This window comes from Elaeis guineensis, chromosome 14 (genome assembly GCF_000442705.2).
Source record: "Elaeis guineensis isolate ETL-2024a chromosome 14, EG11, whole genome shotgun sequence".
In the NCBI taxonomy this organism is placed as follows: domain Eukaryota; kingdom Viridiplantae; phylum Streptophyta; class Magnoliopsida; order Arecales; family Arecaceae; genus Elaeis; species Elaeis guineensis.
The window spans coordinates 46,091,244-46,109,805 of record NC_026006.2 but is presented as its reverse complement, the minus strand read 5'-3'; the positions used below and the strand labels follow the sequence as shown (position 1 = coordinate 46,109,805).

General features: G+C 37.2%; 1 protein-coding gene across 2 annotated transcripts in view; it reads left to right on the top strand.

Moving 5' to 3' along the window:
* The first annotated feature begins 1,660 nt into the window (after positions 1-1,660).
* The window catches only part of LOC105057860 (uncharacterized), a 77,807-nt gene continuing 60,905 nt past the window's right edge, over positions 1,661-18,562 (top strand). For both annotated transcript variants that reach the window (XM_010940579.4, XM_010940578.3), the window contains exons 1-9: positions 1,661-1,903; positions 2,019-2,776; positions 2,890-3,015; positions 3,155-3,240; positions 3,927-4,035; positions 12,457-12,552; positions 12,734-12,796; positions 12,896-12,955; positions 17,228-17,296. In XM_010940579.4, coding sequence (XP_010938881.1) covers positions 1,846-1,903; positions 2,019-2,776; positions 2,890-3,015; positions 3,155-3,240; positions 3,927-4,035; positions 12,457-12,552; positions 12,734-12,796; positions 12,896-12,955; positions 17,228-17,296 — 1,425 coding nt within the window. In that variant the 5' untranslated portion in view covers positions 1,661-1,845. The remainder of the gene's footprint in view (positions 1,904-2,018; positions 2,777-2,889; positions 3,016-3,154; positions 3,241-3,926; positions 4,036-12,456; positions 12,553-12,733; positions 12,797-12,895; positions 12,956-17,227; positions 17,297-18,562) is intronic.

Genomic DNA, 18,562 nt, shown 5'->3' with positions numbered 1-18,562 from the left:
GGTGAAAAAAACGAAATAGGGGATCGAATGGTCCCCTCATATGGTTGGTCGACCGATGATCGGCCGACACGAGAATGGCTGGCAGTCGAAGGAGAGCGCACCGCCATCCCAAGGGTTCCAAACCGATGGCCGGCGACGACCACCGACGTTCGAAAACCAAAAAAAATAGAAACCTCTCCCACGACAAAATCCGGTGACTCCGATCACCGGCGAGCGTGCACACCGGTACGGAAAGAAAGGGAGAGAAAAGAGGAAGAGAACCACATGCTTACCTCGAGCTCCCGCGACCTCTCCGGTGAGGAATTACGGCGGGCACGGTGACGGTTTCTGTGGGCGATTTTCGATGATCTTCGCCGTTTCGCTCCAGGATTCTTTAGTAGGAAGAAGGGAGAAGGGTCTCCCCTTTAAATAGAATCAGAGGAGAGGAGTTTGACTCCTCTCCGATGAGGTTTCCGACTCCGATTAGGAGCCGATCGGGAGAAAAAGACTCCCTGCGGGAGTCTTCTTTATTTTTTTTTTTGGACTGGGTTTAAGGCCCAATGGGCCAGATGTTACAACTTGATGCATAAGCGAGAGATCTCCAAATCATATGATTTTTTGTGTGTAAATAATTTTAAGATAATAAATCACATTCAATGGCTTGGATCTTTGATATAAGACTCCTATTATAGTGTTTTGATCTGATCGGATCCGAGTCCAAATCTGATCGATCTAATTCTAGCTTATCTCTCTCTCTATATATAGTGTAGGATAAATTTTTTAAAAGGGTTGCTAAATATTTTCAGTTGAATATAATCTAGATTGAAAATTTCAGAAAAATTTTAAACTATGATATTTTAAATCACCATGATCCATTTCATTTGATCCAAAGGTTTAACTTGCGACTAAACAAAAATTATCGGTAACTAATTTTGTGCCCGCAACATACGGGTTCTAAATCACATAATTTATCATTTTCTAAAATTAATCATTTATTTTGATAATAAATAAATAAAAAATAATTTAAAAATTAATATTTGTAAACAATATATATCATCAATAATGAAAAAAATTCTTTCAAACAATATCCAGTCATTGTAAATAACAGTTTCATGGAATTCGAAATAGTAAATCTATGGTAAATTAATAGTTTACAGCCAATCTAAATTCTTAATGTCAATCCAAATTCTTGGCTACATATAATGGTAATGGAATAAATGATGAACATTATCAATGACTTTCTAAACTTCAATTTAATTTAGATGAATATGTTGTAATTGTAAGAGTGTAATTATCTGTTTTATGGGTCACAATATAATATTTAGTGGCAAAATAATGATAAAATAATAGTTTATATATCTGTCTATTCAAATTTTTGATATCAATCCATATTCTCGACCGCATGTAATGGTAGTAGAATGAATGACGAACAATAATCGTCAATAATTTGCTGAATTCTATTAAATTTATGTGGATGGATTTTAATTACAAGAATGTAATAATATATATATATATATATATATTTAATAAATTGACATGTAATCTTAGTTACCGTTGTACTGTACGGTTACACTCGACTAAACTTTCGATAAACACATCCCACGCTCTCGTTCCTATTTCCAATTTCACCGAGCGAATGTAAAAAGCCTCGTCTCGACTCGACTCGACTCCACTCCCCCGACGAGAGGTGTACAGAGACAACGGCAGACGGAACGGGAAAAGAAACAGCGAACCCGGCAAAAGAGCGAAAATCTCCGAGAAGAAAAACCCAGCAAAGGGGCGGGCTTTCCCTCTTCCCCCTTCGCATAAACCCTAGTGCCCTCCTCCTCCTCCCCGGGGCTAGGGTTTACTTCCCTCGAAGCAGAAATGGCTCCCATCCTCAACTACGAGCAGCACGCCCAGCGCCTCGTCGAGCCCGACCTCCGTAAGCAATCCTTGTCTGCTTTCTGTTCTTGATCTGGATTTCCCCTAATTCCATCTTCTGATGCTTGTTTTGCTTTCCTGTATGCTGGAATCAAACAACAAAAACCCCACAACAGCGGTGCACGTTCGGCACCAGATGGTGATGGAGGTGCGGGATAGCCTCGAGATCGCGCATACGTCGGAGTACCTCAACTTCCTCAAGTGTTACTTCCGGGCTTTCTCGGTGATCCTGTCCCAGCTGACGACCCCCCAGCTGACGGAGAACGCGGAGCACAAGCTCCGGAACGTGGTGGTGGAGATCTTGAACCGCCTCCCCCACAGCGAGGTCCTCCGCCCTTTCGTCCAGGACCTCCTCAAGCTATCCCTCCAGGTCCTCACCCACGACAACGAGGACAACGCCCTCATCTCCATCCGCATCATCTTCGACCTCCTCCGCAACTTCCGCCCCACCGTCGAGGCCGAGGTCCAGCCCTTCCTCGACTTCGTCGGCACCATTTACCGCAACTTCCCCTCCACCGTTGCCCACTTCTTCGGCAACCAGACCGCTAACCCCCCTCCTCCCCCTCCTCCATCCACGGCCGACGATGCCAGGGTTGTCGATGGTGCCACTGGTGGAAGTGGTGCTGGCGGCAGCGGCCTGGCGGTGCCCTACGTCGGGGCCGGGCAGCTCAATCCGAGCACGCGCTCCTTCAAGATCGTCACGGAGAGCCCCCTCGTGGTGATGTTCCTCTTCCAGCTTTACACAAAGCTCGTGCAGACCAACATACCCTACCTCCTGCCCCTCATGGTCACCGCCATCTCCATCCCAGGGCCCGACAAGGTCCCTTCCCACCTTAAGACCCAATTCGTCGAGTTAAAGGGCGCGCAAGTTAAGGTTTGTGTTCGGTTTTTTCTTCTTCCCCCCACTCCACTCTACCTATTTATTCCTCGCCTCTATTTAGTTGAGTTGGGATCTTACTCCTGTTTTTTCCTTTTATTTTGGTTCAGACACTCTCTTTTCTTACTTATCTGCTGAAGAGTCATGCCGAGTACATTAGGCCTCATGAGGAGAACATGTGCAAGAGCATTGTTAATTTGCTTGTTACCTGTCCGGATTCGGTTTCAATTAGAAAGGTGGGGGGTTAGGCATACATAGATTTAGCTTTTGATTTGTGTGATCTAATGGCTCATTGTCTGAAAAAAAAAAAAAAAGCTTTTTTTTTTTCAATGTAAAAATGAAAATCTGAGTTTTTTGATTGCATTACCATTACAGGAGCTGCTCGTTGCTTTGAAGCATGTTCTCAACTCAGATTTTAGACGAGGCCTATTTCCTCTTATTGACACGCTTTTGGAAGAGAGGTACTGAGTAACTGTTGGCGATTTTTGTAGAGTTTGCTTTTAGTCTTCCATGTGCTTAATATTGTTTAACATTTCATGCTTGAAAGAATGCTGCTTTTGCATATTGGACTAAGCAGATGAAGGGGGTCTTGTTCCATCTCAACATTGAACAATATGCAACCCTTTCTTTTATGGATGAAATTATCCACTCTAATGAGGGTGACTCTTGGCGCAATGGTAACTTTGTGTCATGATGACCTGGGTGTCATAGGTTCAAAATATGGAAACAACCTCTCCACATGTGGGGAAAAAGTTGCATACATCCGGCCCTGTCAGATCCTGTAGTAGCGAGAATCTCATGCATTGTGACACCCTTTTAAGTTGTCCACTCTAATGAAGGGGAACTGGTGCAGTTTATACAAGTATGCAGTAGTAACAAGCTTATAAGTGGATTTTAGCGGGCCCATATGTTTGGAAACCTTCGCGGTAGCAGCATAGATCTGATGTTATTGCCTTCCTCACATGTGTTGTTTTTTGCCTTGATAACTGTCATAAGCTACCACATCTTGTGAAAGAAATACCTATCTTGTTCATTATCACTTAAGAGTTAAGACATTGATGTGCCTCTTGTTGTGAAGTTTTTGACTTATTTATTTACCTCAATATCTATGTTAATGGTTTACTGAAATGAACCCTTGTTGTTTCAGGGTTCTGATTGGGACTGGCCGTGTTTGTGTTGAGACATTAAGACCGCTGGCTTATAACATTCTTGCAGAAATGGTGCATTATGTTCGAGGGGACCTTTCATTTCCTCAGGTTGTATTTTGTCCATTTTAGTGTTCATCCTGCCTTACTGTATGCATGTGTTTGTTTTTCTTATGGTAAGGTGGTCAAATGTTTTTAGAGTTAAATCATACAATAGATTCCATGATCGTTTTGCTTACGAACTTTAGACAATTTTTATCTTGTTTTATTTCAGTTTTGTTCCTGGATAATTTTGTGACAGTGATACATGCTTTGTTGTATGTATTCTTTATATGCTGTTTTTACAGTTAGAAAAAGAGATAAAATTTTCTGATATAGCTGTTGTCATTTGGGAAATTGATGGAAATTGATGCTTTTTCAATTTTCCTGTTTTTTTATCCTCATTATCTAATATGTCATTTTTTTAAAAATATTTTAATAGTAATTAGGTTTTAGGTAATTAATCAAGTCCCGTAAAAGATGTTATCCATATAAGCCATTCTAGACAAAATTATTGGCAAGTCTTGTGGCCAAAACATCTTCTGGTTATGTTTCTTCCACCATTTTGTCACCCAGTCAGCCAAAGCTTAGCCTCCCCATATGTGAATGAGACTCGATGCTCCAAAATAGCAAAAGTGGTAGGAACTATTTTAGTTATCAACTTCTGTTCTAGATTTTTGACCATTTCTGAATGTATCAGTTTCGTTTTGTACTTTACAAGATTCTTAATTTATATATCTGAAGCTACCTATATAATGTTAAGAATATGGGATGGGGTGTGATCCATGAAGTGCATGAGGGCTTCCTTTGGTCTTGGATGGGTCTGCTTTGCTAAATTGTTGAATCCTCATTTCTTAACAAGTGGCTATAGAATGTGAAAAAAGCTCTTTCAACTCTTTCATACTTACACCATAAGCTAGATCATACGCCATCTGTTGATTATGGTATCTGAGAAGCGAGTTTTGCGCATCTCTATCACTAGGAACCCAAACATTGACATAAGCTGTACTCTCAGTTTCTGATTTTAGTTGGGGACTTTTGTGAATCTGGTTCTACCTGATGTGGTGATGGCTAGCTCCAAGGAAAGATAACAAGATGCTTCTATCTGTTCTCTAATTCTCTTACTTAGAGCTAAATTGTGATTCTTGATCTATATATTCCCTTACGAGCTTGCTAATTAAATTTTGATAAAAGAGTTTCTATATGATCGCTCTTCTTTGCTACAATTCATGCTTTCCCTTCATTGAATTCTCACCAAATTAATGAGGCTTGTTCTTCACAAAATCAAGCAAGCAAGAGTCCCTCATTCTATCTGGAACAGATCTTCCATTGCTGTTATGAGGTAGTGGTTGTTAATGAGGTCTTGCATTTTGCGGGAGAGGACATATTCTCTTTGTCAAGTTCATAGTATGCGTCCTTAAAGGGTATTGTGGTTTAGATCAAGGTTTTGAGTACCGCCAGAACTGAATGGTACAATAGGTACCATATGATGCTGCTCATAAAACACACTAGGATGCCCTCCAAGTCATCAAACTTGCCTAAAATGGGGTGCCAGGTCGAGTCCATAGGTGTCTATATCGACTGGTGCAGACCTTGGTTCACCTGGTATGGTTCACGTTTTGAGTGTTTTGGTTGAAATGTGTTGTACTGATCACCAACACCGTTTCAATTGATTTGGTGGATGCCTTGCATGGGACGAGTTTTTTTTTTTTTTTTAATGTTTTCGTGGGTGGGGGATAGAGGGACCTGTTGGGTGTCCTTCCTTTTAGGCAGCTCGTGAGAGGTTTTTTGCCTCTTCTTTTGCCCAAGCCATGAGAAAGGGACGGAGAGAGAGAAAAAAGAGGAGAAAGGAGAGGAAGGGAGTGGAGGAGGTCCTGAAATTCTCGATTAGGAGATGAAGCTGACAATGTTGAGGTGATGGCCGTCAGATTCGGTAAGGTCCTTCTTCCTCCTTTTCTTTTAAAACTAGCCAAAAAATGGTATAGATGGGAAAATTAGGGGAACTTGCTAATTTTTTTTTGTTTTGCTTGGATTTTGGATATGTTGTAGGATGGATGACATCCAACAACATAATGATTTAATTTTTAATAACTATTTCAATTTTTTGAATTATTTATATTTTTGGATTAAAATGTCAATGAAAATAAAATAAATTGAATTTGGGAATGAAAAATTGTAGATGTATGCATCTGCATTATGTATAGGTTACAAATTTTTTTTTTTTGTCTTGGATTAGATAATGCTTATACATTCTTCCACCAATCTTATCCAGTGGCCTTTGACTCTGCACACTATCCCTCCAACAGCTATGAGAATAGCTAGGAGAGTACGGTGCTACTTCCTACCACCCTGAGTAGGATGCTGCTTTCCTACAATTGCCACATGCACGTGCAGCCACATGTATCAGGAGTCACAGGTTGATCACTATCAGACATCTCATGAGCGGCAGGGAGGGGGACAGTGTCTAGGCTGGTATAATATCCAAGGTCCAATGTTATACTGGTCCGATTGAAAACCGTTTTTAGCATTGATACTGGTTTTTAAAAACTTTGCTTTGATTTTGTAAGTTTCTCAACTTGAATCAACTTTCTGCGCGGATAAAGACATTTAACTTCACTTTACATATTCAAATTCATCAATTCAAATTCTGATAAAATAAGCCTTCAGCTTTGGACATTTCATCGGTAATGTAAGGCTCGTGACTTGCCGAAGTTGGCCAATAGCCATTTATATATTCATGGAGTTTCTTAGGAAGTTCCATTTGGTTAACTTGTCACCTCTTTTGGTGGCTTTAAGTTCGATGTTGTTACAAGAGGAGCTAGCATAAATACAATATGGGCTTGATGAAGGCATAGAACAGCCGACTGTCCACATCATTATCAGACTTCTTGCCCTGTTGTACATTTTTGTGTAACTTGTGCAATGTAAATAACATGCTCGGCAGAATTGCCTTGAATATTTCTTACCGCAAAGTGCCTAATCAAATTTCCATGCTAGATTTGCATCCTCTTATTGTTCAGGATAGGCCGATGATGCCACCTGCCATCGAGATGTTAGAGGGGAGAGGGAGGTGTATCTGTGCAATGGAAAATAGTTGATGGTCCCAAACTGAAAATAGGTGTCTTAGTGGGGTTGATCTCATCTTTGGCCTTTCTCATCCTTTCTGCTAGCTTCCTTTCATTAATTATAGGTTTAATCCAAAGTCATGCATGGTGCATTTCTTGTTTAAATTGTGTTGGTATAATTTGCTACAGGTAGAGATAAAGCTGCCTTCAAGTTTTGTGAGTTGCCTTTGTTATATCTAAACTGATCATAAGAATAGGGTTTTTTTGGTTTTTTTAAGGAAGAAAATCCCTGAGGTTTATTTAATGCATTGAATAAAACAAATAGTTAAATACATGACAAAGAAATGAACATATAAATTATGATAGTGATACAAATTTGTTAAGTGAGGTTCTTGGCTTGTATGATGAGTGAATATGGACTTTTGGTGCCCATGCGTTCCTTTTATCCTACAAATAAGGGACCATCTGGTAGTGGAGTTTGTTCTTTTAAAATATGATGATTGGCTTTTCTGTTAGCTTGGGAGTTCTTTTATGATTATGGAAAGCAGAAATCCAATAGGCACGAACTCTATATAGAACCATTTAATACTTTGTTCAATTTTTTATCATCAAAAAAGACATGAATCTTCTTTTCACTCCTTGATTCTAGATCATACCTCATCAATCACGAAGCAAGTCATTATACTTAAAATAGCTAGCATGGAGTGGAATGTCAATATATAAATAAGATGTCTGTATCAACATAGGACCACAACTAAAAAGGTTAGCTAGAAAGTGTCATTTGGATCCCTTGACCCGGTATACTTACCCTATCTGTCTAGTGCATAGCCGATATGAGACTAAACAAACACTTGCATAGGCCCTCCTGTACTCCTCTCGTTGAAGTCCTGGAGTCCTTGCCAAGCTAAGAGTTCAAAACCATTCAAGTCCTATCGCGAGCACCACAAGTGCAATTATAATCACCACGATTAGCTCGTTTTCAATCCAAGTGGGTCAGTGCTGTAGTGTCTTCTCATCCATATGGGCTATGGGCTCGGTCTACTCTAATACCATTATAATTGTCATGCCTCTAACCCGAATGGCAAATCGATGTGGCAATAACTGCATACTTATAGTGTGCTCCCCCTCAAGCATGCAAGGCTTCCAATCTTATAGCATAATTAATGCAGTGGAATAAAATCAAAGCAACTAAACTCCAAATTCTAATAATTAATAATCCAAGAATTATCCAGAATTTTGTTTCATAAGTGTCTTACATCGACTATTCTTCAAACACTAAGTCAAAAAAAGAAATCTATAAAATGTTTCCAATATTAAACTATAAGGAAAGGAAAAACTAATTCTAATCCTCATTGGTACGATTGGCTCTCGATTCTCATTGCACGCCCATAGCAGTACCCTTGTCCACTACTAATTCTTTGGATCTGTAAGGATGGAAGAGGCCACATAATGAGCTCCATAGCCCAATAAGCAATGAACACCTTAACTAGATAATTCATATGATAATATAAATATGTATTTTTATAAACAAAGTCATTTCATTTTAAAACGTGAATTTAGAATATCCAGTATTGCTCAAATATTCATATTCATATGCCTAATTTAAAAGTATCATATTCAATTCAATAGCCTTTAACTGTGACCACATTATTCATGTGGTAGTGCTTATGGTACTACAATTTAACACCAGTCACCAGCTAAGTAGGGTTAAGGAACCCAAAGTAATACCTTTCGAATAGCCCCTTTTTTTTTCGGGGGGGGGGGGGCCCTTCAGCTCGTGGTTCTTATCCAAACTTTACCGAATATAATATGATATGCCAAAGAACCTCCTTTTTGATATCAACCTTGCATTGAAAACCTCTAACCAACTCATGGGTGAGAAGAGGTAGAGATTGACCTTGCTTTAGTGAAAGGCTTATGATAACATTATAAGGTAGTCTTTGGCATATTAACAAAAGCAGATTAATTTGTTGATGACACTTCTCTCATATTCACTTGCAGCATTAAACCAAGAAATCCCAATAAGTTCATAATTTTTTTTAACAAGATAGTACTACTGAAAACAGAGATTGAACAAGCATTCTTGATTGAAGGTGTGACTCAGTTGTCAAGTTGTTGTTAATGTATTTTTTGCAGGAAAAAGGAATCTCAGAGGAATCTGAATATCTTTCTTATATTTGTGGTCCTGACTTTGCATAACTTTATCATGCGGAAGTCACTACAACCTGACTGTATATTCATCTCGTGTCATATGCATGTAAATTTGAAACCAACACAAACCACTCTTTGGTTTATTAGAACCAAAATTTCAAGGAAATCAGAGTTCCTATTTAGCGATTATTTAGCAATCTTTATTTTAAAAGCAACCAGTGAAGTGCATGTGCATATGAAGGTTAAGCTATTAACCAGTTGAAGGAGAATTTAGGGCGGGTTCCAATGCTTTAAGATTTAATCTTCTTTGTCACAAAAGCCAATTAAGATTTCAATCTTGTACAAACAGACTTTGCATGCCTTTTTCTGGCAAGCATTTTGCTCTTACCATATTGTCTTAAGCCATAACCCAGCTTCAAGTACCCATTCCATGATTTGACTGACATGTTCATTGTGGCAGATAGAACTCATCTTAGAATTAGATGTTTACAATTTGAAATTAGGCCATCACTTTGGATGAGAATGTTTTGTAAAAGGGTGAGCATGATCGGAGGGGAGGTAGGTAACATTGAGTTGGGATTTTGTCATTAGAGCAGCTGTGAATGCCATTGGACTTTGCATTGTGTTGTCTTGTGTGGGACGACAGAAAAGATTAGAGCCTTGTTTGATGAAGCCCCTGATCTGGAAGCTTGGCCTCCATGTGACTGGATCTGAAGGTGTCTTGAAATTGAGAAAGAACCAGATATGAAGCAATATAAAAAAAGGTTGTCCCGGTGCGTGAGGCTCCCGCCTTTGCAGGATCTGGAGAGGGTGAGATGTGCACAGCCATGTCCTTGCATGCAGAGAGGCTGTTTCCATATTTTGGACGTATGACACCCAGGTTAGAATTGAGCAACCTCATCATTTTGCCAAGTGTCGCCTGCAGATATGGAGCTATATGCATGGATAATAATTATGTCTGAATAAGATTTGACCATCAGCTACTAAGGAGTTTCATGTGAAGAGAATAACTTGTTGTATTAGATGGATCCAGCATGCTAGTAATTTGTATGAAGAGGGTATTTGGTGTTGGAATTAAATATGGTTACCTTAGTTAAGTCCCATGGATATATTTATCTCTTTGGAATTTGGATTAACTCAACGTAGTTGTGTGCCAAGGATCCATGTATTCTATCTTCCGATTGGATAAAATAAGTAGTTGAGTAAAAAGGGTCCATGTAATCGATCTCCCAGTTGACAAAGTATGAGGGCATTTTGGGAAGTATGAAAGTTTTCACATAGAAGCAATATTGATACTTTTATATAGTTGCTAGGATTAATTTGTTTAAATGGAAAATTAGGTTTAGCTTTTGGGACAAGGAAGTATCAGCAACTAGAACATTTTGAAAGATATTAGGTGAATTTTGGAATTTGTGTATATCTTTTTTCTGTATAATTTTTTTTAAAGTGAAGATGTTTTTTCAATGGTTGGATGAGCTTAGGGGCATTTGGTATGGAGTGATCTACCCAAAATCAAGATTGATGTGGGTGGAGGTGATGAGATCACCGTGTTTGGTTGCACCATAGTGATTTTACGTGACAGTGATTTCAAATCACCCCCACTCCTCAAATCACCCCCTAACTCAGTGATGGGATATTCGTCCTCAAGATCGAAAATCTAAGATCACCCCCAAGCAGTGATCTTGGATTTAAATATAAGGACAAAAATATCCCTCAATCTAGTAAAAAAAGGTACATCAATATATTGTTAATATATTATATCAATATTGTATATATAATATTATATTATATTGGATATTATATATTATATTTATCATATATTACATTATAATATATTGTTAATCATATTATGATTCAATGATAATTTTAAATTATAGTACAAATATCTTATTATACTTTATATTTATATAATAAAAATATTTAATATATTACTTCTATTTGCCTTATTTTTAATCAAAATAAATATTCATTTTATCAAATAATATATGATAAGTATAGATAAAAATATTAATTCTATAATAATAATTAATATATTTTTATAGGATTAATAATTTATAGGACTAATAAATATATTTTTATAGAATATACTAATTATTAATATATTAATAAATATAGTAATATTTTATTTATGGTATATTATATTTGATTAATGAATATATTTTTATTGAATATATTATGGGTAATTTTGGTGTTATATAATCAATGATCTTAGATTCCCATATAATATCAAATAGGTTATTTGTGGATGCTTGAAGATCTTTAATCACTGGATCAGGGCCTACCAAATGCAGTAATCTTAGATCACTGGTAATCAGATCACTATAGGATTCGGATCACTGGTCATCTTAGATTACCATGGTGATCTCATTTGGGTCACCAAATGTTACCTTAATGTACACCAGAATATGCCATTGCAATGCATGTGATGTGGAGGCAGATTCCCCTCTCTTCCCCTTCTCATGCATTGCTAAGGAGTTTTCTTTGAGTAATATAATAGATATATAAAGGTTGCCAGAATTTTAGTTAATCTTTGAAAGTTGGCAATGTCTTCGACTAAATTATGTATCACAAAACTGACCAATTGATGGGATGACTCTTGTATGTTAAGAGAAAGAATAAATTGCTGAACTGCAAAAACCAACCTTTTGTTCATTGGGAAGGAAGTGATTTTGTTCCAAGAACCATCCTGGATATACAAGCAAATTTATGCTTGCATCATATTTAATTATATGACATTTTTAATGTCATCGAAACTCAAAAGATGAACATGGCGACATCTAAATTATGCCACTGGCACCTATTGGCTTACAAATTTTGGCCCATGTTACTTGCGACTTCAAACCACACTAATGTCTTTGAGTTGGTGGACAGGCTTTGTAAGGTTGGGTCCCAACTTCTTAGCTGTCTTTTCAAGTGATATTTAATTAATGCATTTTAGCAGGTTTTTATCATCATGATCATTGTCATTGTTGTGTGTTTTTCGTCTTTGAAATGGATCACATGAAAACATGTTGTTCGCATTTTGTCCAGTCACCATGAAGTTTAATGTATTATTCTTTGGATCTTCCTGATCTATTCATGGTGAAGGTGAAAGTGGTGAATAAAGATCGTTTCAGGGAATGTTCTGTCAGCCAATTTTGGAGGATAGATGAGCTAATTAATCAATGCCTTTTCATGCCCATGTAGCTTCAAGTTTCAATATCATAGTTGACTGGCTTTGGAATTTGCAGCATGCTCCAGTTTCTTTTCAAGCTAACAAGGATTTATTGTTTTGCAGTTGTCTCGGATTATATATCTGTTCTCGAGAAATATGCACGATTCATCCTTAACCCTTGTCTCTCACACAACTTGTGCCCGCCTGTTGCTTAATCTGGTGTGAACATTTATTATTCCTGGGTTTAATGACATTTTTTTTCAAGGACATGATATTTTCATATTTCAAATAGATGCATATTGCATGGAGTATGATTAAATTTGAAAATAAAAGACCAAGATTTGATTGTGCATAATGCGTTTACTTTTGTGATGACTTTTGGTGGGGTTGTGCATCTTAGGTTGAGCCAATATATGAAAAAGGTGTTGACCAACCAAGCATGGATGAAGCACGAGTTTTATTGGTATGAATATTTAAATCGTTAATAATCTAATATAACATGCTGTATGTAATAGTCCTCGTAGTCAGGTAATCTATACATCTTTGTTTTTCTCACTTTTAGGGGCGCCTTCTGGATGCTTTTGTTGGGAAGTTTGGAACCTTCAAGCGCGTTGTACCTCAGGTATGTTCTTTTGAGGTCTGAGCTATTTTGAAACCAACTACTGTAAAAGAAAAAGAAACAACTACACACACACACACACACACACACACACACTCTCGCACACGTAAGAAAAACATCGGAGGGCTCAGAAAAATATGGCAGGAAGGGGAGGAAGGATCTGGGGAGGCTCAAGATCCCACCATCCCAAGATTTAAGGGCTCCTGAAATTCAAAAGTGATTTATGCACAGCAATCTCTGGATCGTAGAGCTAGTATCTTCACTGTTCCTACCCATTTAACTTCTAACTTTGTCTTCTCAACCCTTGCCACCTATCAAGCAAACATATGAGGCAGGCATCTAACAGGCCCTCAAGTAGCTTACTGTTTAATATGCTATCATGTAATTATCTAATTAATATCGTGAAATTGCATATGGTGTTATTTTATTAATTTAAGTTTTCATTTCCTTGTAGCTTCCTGAGGATAATTTTTTGTTTTACAAAGAGTTCCAGTCATTATATGATTGTGTTTTGTTATATCTGTTATAAGTTCTTAAATTTTTTATTTTGCTGTAAGGATTTTTGTGCATCTTAGTATACATTTTATCATTATAGATGGGTCCTAAGGCCACCGATCTTTTAAATGTTGACATGATTGTCACTTTGCTTCTGAACTGAATTGAGCAACTACAGTTTATAGATGTACATGACATGAAATAACTGGAAAGAAAGGAGCCACATTTTGCTGCTCTTGTACGTCAACTTCAATGAAATCATCACAACAAAGGTGGACTATGTGGTGGAATACCAAGTGACCTTGATTGAGTGTTGTAGAGATAAAGCATGATATCCTGTTTTGTCTTGGTTTATAATGTATGGAGTCTATAACATTTGAAACAACTGATTAATTGCAAAAATCAGAGCAAGGTTTTAGGTGTGGAATACTAAAGCCTGTTATGCTGCAACGTTTGACTAGTATTTCAGAAAAGACCATCTTCATTGCTGCTAATTTTTATGGTTGAGAAAATAGGCGTGCTGATTGGGATGTATTTCTCCTAACCACTGGTGCTGCTAGGAACAGCATGAGCAATGTAGATTTGTATTATAATTGAATTTCATGCCAAAAAAACAACATAAAATTCCCAATTTTTTCTACATATAAACCTACTTCAAACACTATCATGTATAATAATGTGTTTTAATTGTATCCTTGCCTGCCGTGACGACTAGACTGGGATGATTGAAGAAAGTATCAAAATTTTTTGGCACCCGAAGCATGTCATGCACGAACAGGAATATTCATGACGGAGAAAAGCTGAACTAAAGTTCATTAAACAATATGTGAGGATAGTTTTTGAGGCCACATAAAGCATGTTTCAATGTCTGAGATTGGAAGGACTTGTATTAAGGAAACTGTTTGATTTTCCCCTGAAAGCTTCATGTGATCTACCGTGGGATAAAAACATATTGGACTACCAGCTTAAAGAAAATTGTATGCATTGGAGAAAACAGATGAAACCTCCAACATAATTGTAGAACATTTTTTGACAAGAATAGGGGGGATGCCTCTTTTTTTGTAGAAACCTTGTTTGGGAAGATGTTTTGAAGTCATCTATGGAGATATGAGTTTTGAATTCTGAAAGAAACTCATTTTCAACCAGCAACATATTAATGAGAGGTTCGATGTGATCTGTAATGTATCCTTCTGATACAAAGTGTTATGTTGTTAATTCATTGGAATCTATTTGGAGAATTTGTTTACTTGAACATGAGTGGAGCTTCAGTATTGTGCAGGAAGCATGACTAGTCTGTTGTGAAATATTGCATGTGAGCACCTGTTCGTAAGGTCACAGAGAACATAGAAATTTTGTGCTCAATAAAGACTGGTACTGATTAGATGTGGATGCTTTTTGTACACCCAAAAGGCACATCAAATCATTTCGTTTTGATTTATATACTATAGAATACTTTATGGTTAATAATATATTTCTGATTATTTGAACAAAGAATGCAAGGGAACAAAAATAAGTTTGTAAAGATGGTCAAACTGGTTTCCCCTGTAGATGATGAAAATGCAACAATTTGTTTGGGGATTAAACCTGCCGATTTAAGTTTCTGGACTTGAATATACATACACATGAGATCTAATGTGAGATTTTATGTTGGAGCTTTATCAAGCATGAATTTATAGTGAGATGCAGACCTGGTAGATTCAGGGACCTGTTAAATTGTACAAAGCATCCTTACAAGAAGAGATCATCATGAAGCATCAAAGCACCTATTTTCTGGCAATATGCATTAGGTGGATTCATATTGCTCATTATCAGTTGGGACATTAATATGATTGAATCTTTGTTAAAGGGAAATCTTTTTCTATATTCAGGAGTGAACTTGTTGCTGTCATTTTTCTGATGAGCACTTGAAAAGATGACTAAATGATAGAAGTGTAAGTGGTATTATATGTGGGCCTTGACTAAGTAATCTTGAGTATACTGTGTACAGCCATCTTGTGAAATTGTCATGGAAATAAACTAACAATGAAGTGAGCAGTCTGTACTTTGATACCAAAATTTTCAGGATATCAATCCCCACAGTTATTTTACCAAGTAAATTGCAAGTTTCATGCTTTTGTTAAACGGATAGATATGAGAAAGTATAGGGAAAAAGCAGCTTGTTATTGCAAATTTCTCTGTGGACTATTAGATCCCTAGTTAACTAAAAATAAAGTTCATAGAAGAATGGTGATGCTGTAGGAAGTGGCATTGAAGCATCCATGATTTGGAGAAGGATGTGATGATCCCACATTAAGATCCTTTAGAAAAACTTGCCTGCATCAAGTTCCTGTAGGGAAAGATGGTTAAGTGTATATTGAAGGTTATTTAGATTACTTGGCAAATTGAATCCTGTGAGCATGTTCCTTTACTCGCTCTGTACAATGAAAACTTTAGCAGATGCAAAATCAGACAAAGCATGAAAAATACTGGTTGTATTCAGCATGGTTCATAGCTAAATAATATCCATTTTCTGCAAGAACTTGTTATTGACATCTACATGGAATTTAATTAGAAATTACAGATTTACATGCCATACTAGGCAATAATGCAGGACATCATATTGGTGATGCTGATGGTACCTTTGGTAGTATAATGGAGCATTATGATATTGGTAGTTACCTATCTTATTGGAGTAGAATGCTGAAGGGTGTGCAGGGTGCAGGCGTCATGTTTGCTATTTAGAAAAGGTTTAGAAGCATGGACTGTGGAACAGCCTGAACCCTCTTTATTGAGGAATTGGTTACCTACCATAGAGTCAGAATTTCTGCAATGGCCAATATGTTGGCCAGCTTGTTGCAATTGCTGTCCCAATTTTTTTCGTTAACATGATCATGGCCAAAACTGTGATAGAGTCCATGTTGAGTGACATGAAATCTCTCATAGATTTGTCTTCTTTCATTATTAGATCTGACATGGATCAGTGAAGGATGGGGAGTTGGGGGAGATGGTGCTCCAAAGGGCACTGACATCTTGCATTTTTGTCTTTAGTACTCTAGTAACAACTAGGACTTCTCAGAGATTTTGGTGGTATTGATTCTCAAATCATAAACATTCATCTTGCTGAGCACTCGAGCTGCTTGTACAAGAAATTCATTATCTTTGCAATACTGGATATCAATTCTCTGTCTCATGTCTTGGGATGAATTGCTCCCAAATGCCTTGGAACTCATGGGTAAGGCTACATTAATGAAGTGTACATATCAGATAGAGAGGTAAATTCGACGTACCTGCTTTATACTTCATGCCTTCTATGGGAGGTGGTGGACTTTTTCTTTATTCTTGCATGACATTGTTATATGTGGCCTGAAATGCTATATCTAAATATAGAATTATATGATGTTGTACCCTGATCTTCAATATCCAATTGAAGATGCACTATATCATCCTTACGGATTCTTTAAATGTAAGCACAAATAGAAGTCTCATATTGCTAGGTCATACATGATTCTTCCGTTTATTATTTTTTTTTTTCAAAATAATTCATTTGGCTTATGCATGTTTCTTGTTAATCAGTTTTTGTTTTGTGTAACTGATGACCAACTTCATGTGTTTCTCTTATAATGTCTTTTTGGATGAATGACTGAATGAGAACATGTGCATTGGAAGGGGATAGTCGGTTGGTGTGTGGATGCTAGGCTTGATATGAGTTGTTTTTTCTCCAAACAGTTATTATGGTCTGGGTAGGATCTCAGAAAGTGGCCTTGTTGTTTATATAAACATTCGTTTTTTTGTTTGATATAGCTACTCGAAGAAGGCGAGGAAGGTAAGGAGCGGTCCAATTTGAGGTTGAAACTTGAAGTTGCTATCCAGGTAACCTGATTAGTTAAACCTTTTAATTTTTAAGGAGAAGTTTGGTTGTTGCTGTTTGTAGGTTTTCTGGAAGGAAATGAAATGTTTCAAATTCTATTTAGGTCGCAAAATTGAGCTCTTTTATTTTGTACTCCTTCAAATATGCTAAAAACATGTGAAGAAAAAATCTGTCATGTTGTACCATTTGCTTATATTGCCACCATATTGTCACACACAGCCTGCTTTTTGTTATAAGAGATGTTGGTTTTAGGTTTTGCTGCACACCTAAGGTTAATAGCTGATGTAAGCATTTGGTAAGAACTTCTATGCCAATAGTTTCATGGATCTGTGTGGAACTTTTTTTTTTCCATAAATAGAAACCAGACAATATGTAACTATGCCAAATCTGAAGTGGAAAGTAAAAAAAGCAGTGTGTTGCTAGAACATCAGTGAACTTTTTTCTGTTATTGTTTGGCTTTGCAAACCCTTGTGAGTTTGTAAGTTTGCTGGAATACCTGTTTTATTACATTTTTACATGTAGAGAGTGGGCCTTGGTGCTACAGTATGGTTGCTCCATTTTGACCTAGGTGTCATGGGTTTGAAACATGGACAAGGGCTTTCCACACATGGGTTAAGACTGCATGCATTTGACCTTCCCTAGACCCTGCAGTGGCGGAAGCCTTATGTGTTGAGATGCCTTTTTTCTGTGTGTTTATATAAAACTTGTGGCATGTTGTGAGACTAAACTTTTGAGACTTGGGGTTAATTCCAAATCTTTCTTTTCAACTTGATACCACTGCAATGCTGCCTTCTAGATAAATAATTCATTTTTATTCATTGTTCAGTATGTTTCACATATGAATATTTTTATCCTTATTCCTTTTGGTTAGTAGAGGTCAACTGGCTGCTGTTTTCTACTGGCTTTTGTCCTTAGTCTTATGTTTTAACCTCTACTCTCTATTTCTGGTCCTTAGTAGGGTTCTTTTAGGCACTACCACTTGCATAAACTTTCCACTGTTAATAATTTCTCCACTTTGGCATTGTCTATATTCTATTTGATGCTTGCATAAATTAGGCTGACGTATTCCTAAGCTAATGAATCTACACATCATTTGAAATTTACCAATTCATATTTTGAACTTAAACATGGATGTCTCTTCTCCCACAAAAAAAAGAAAAGAAAAGAAAATGGATGGTTCTTGGCTATCTATTTATCTGATATGACAAGTACTTTCTTTCTTGTGATAAAAGATGACCATGCCTTTCATCTTGTGTTTCCAATTTTTT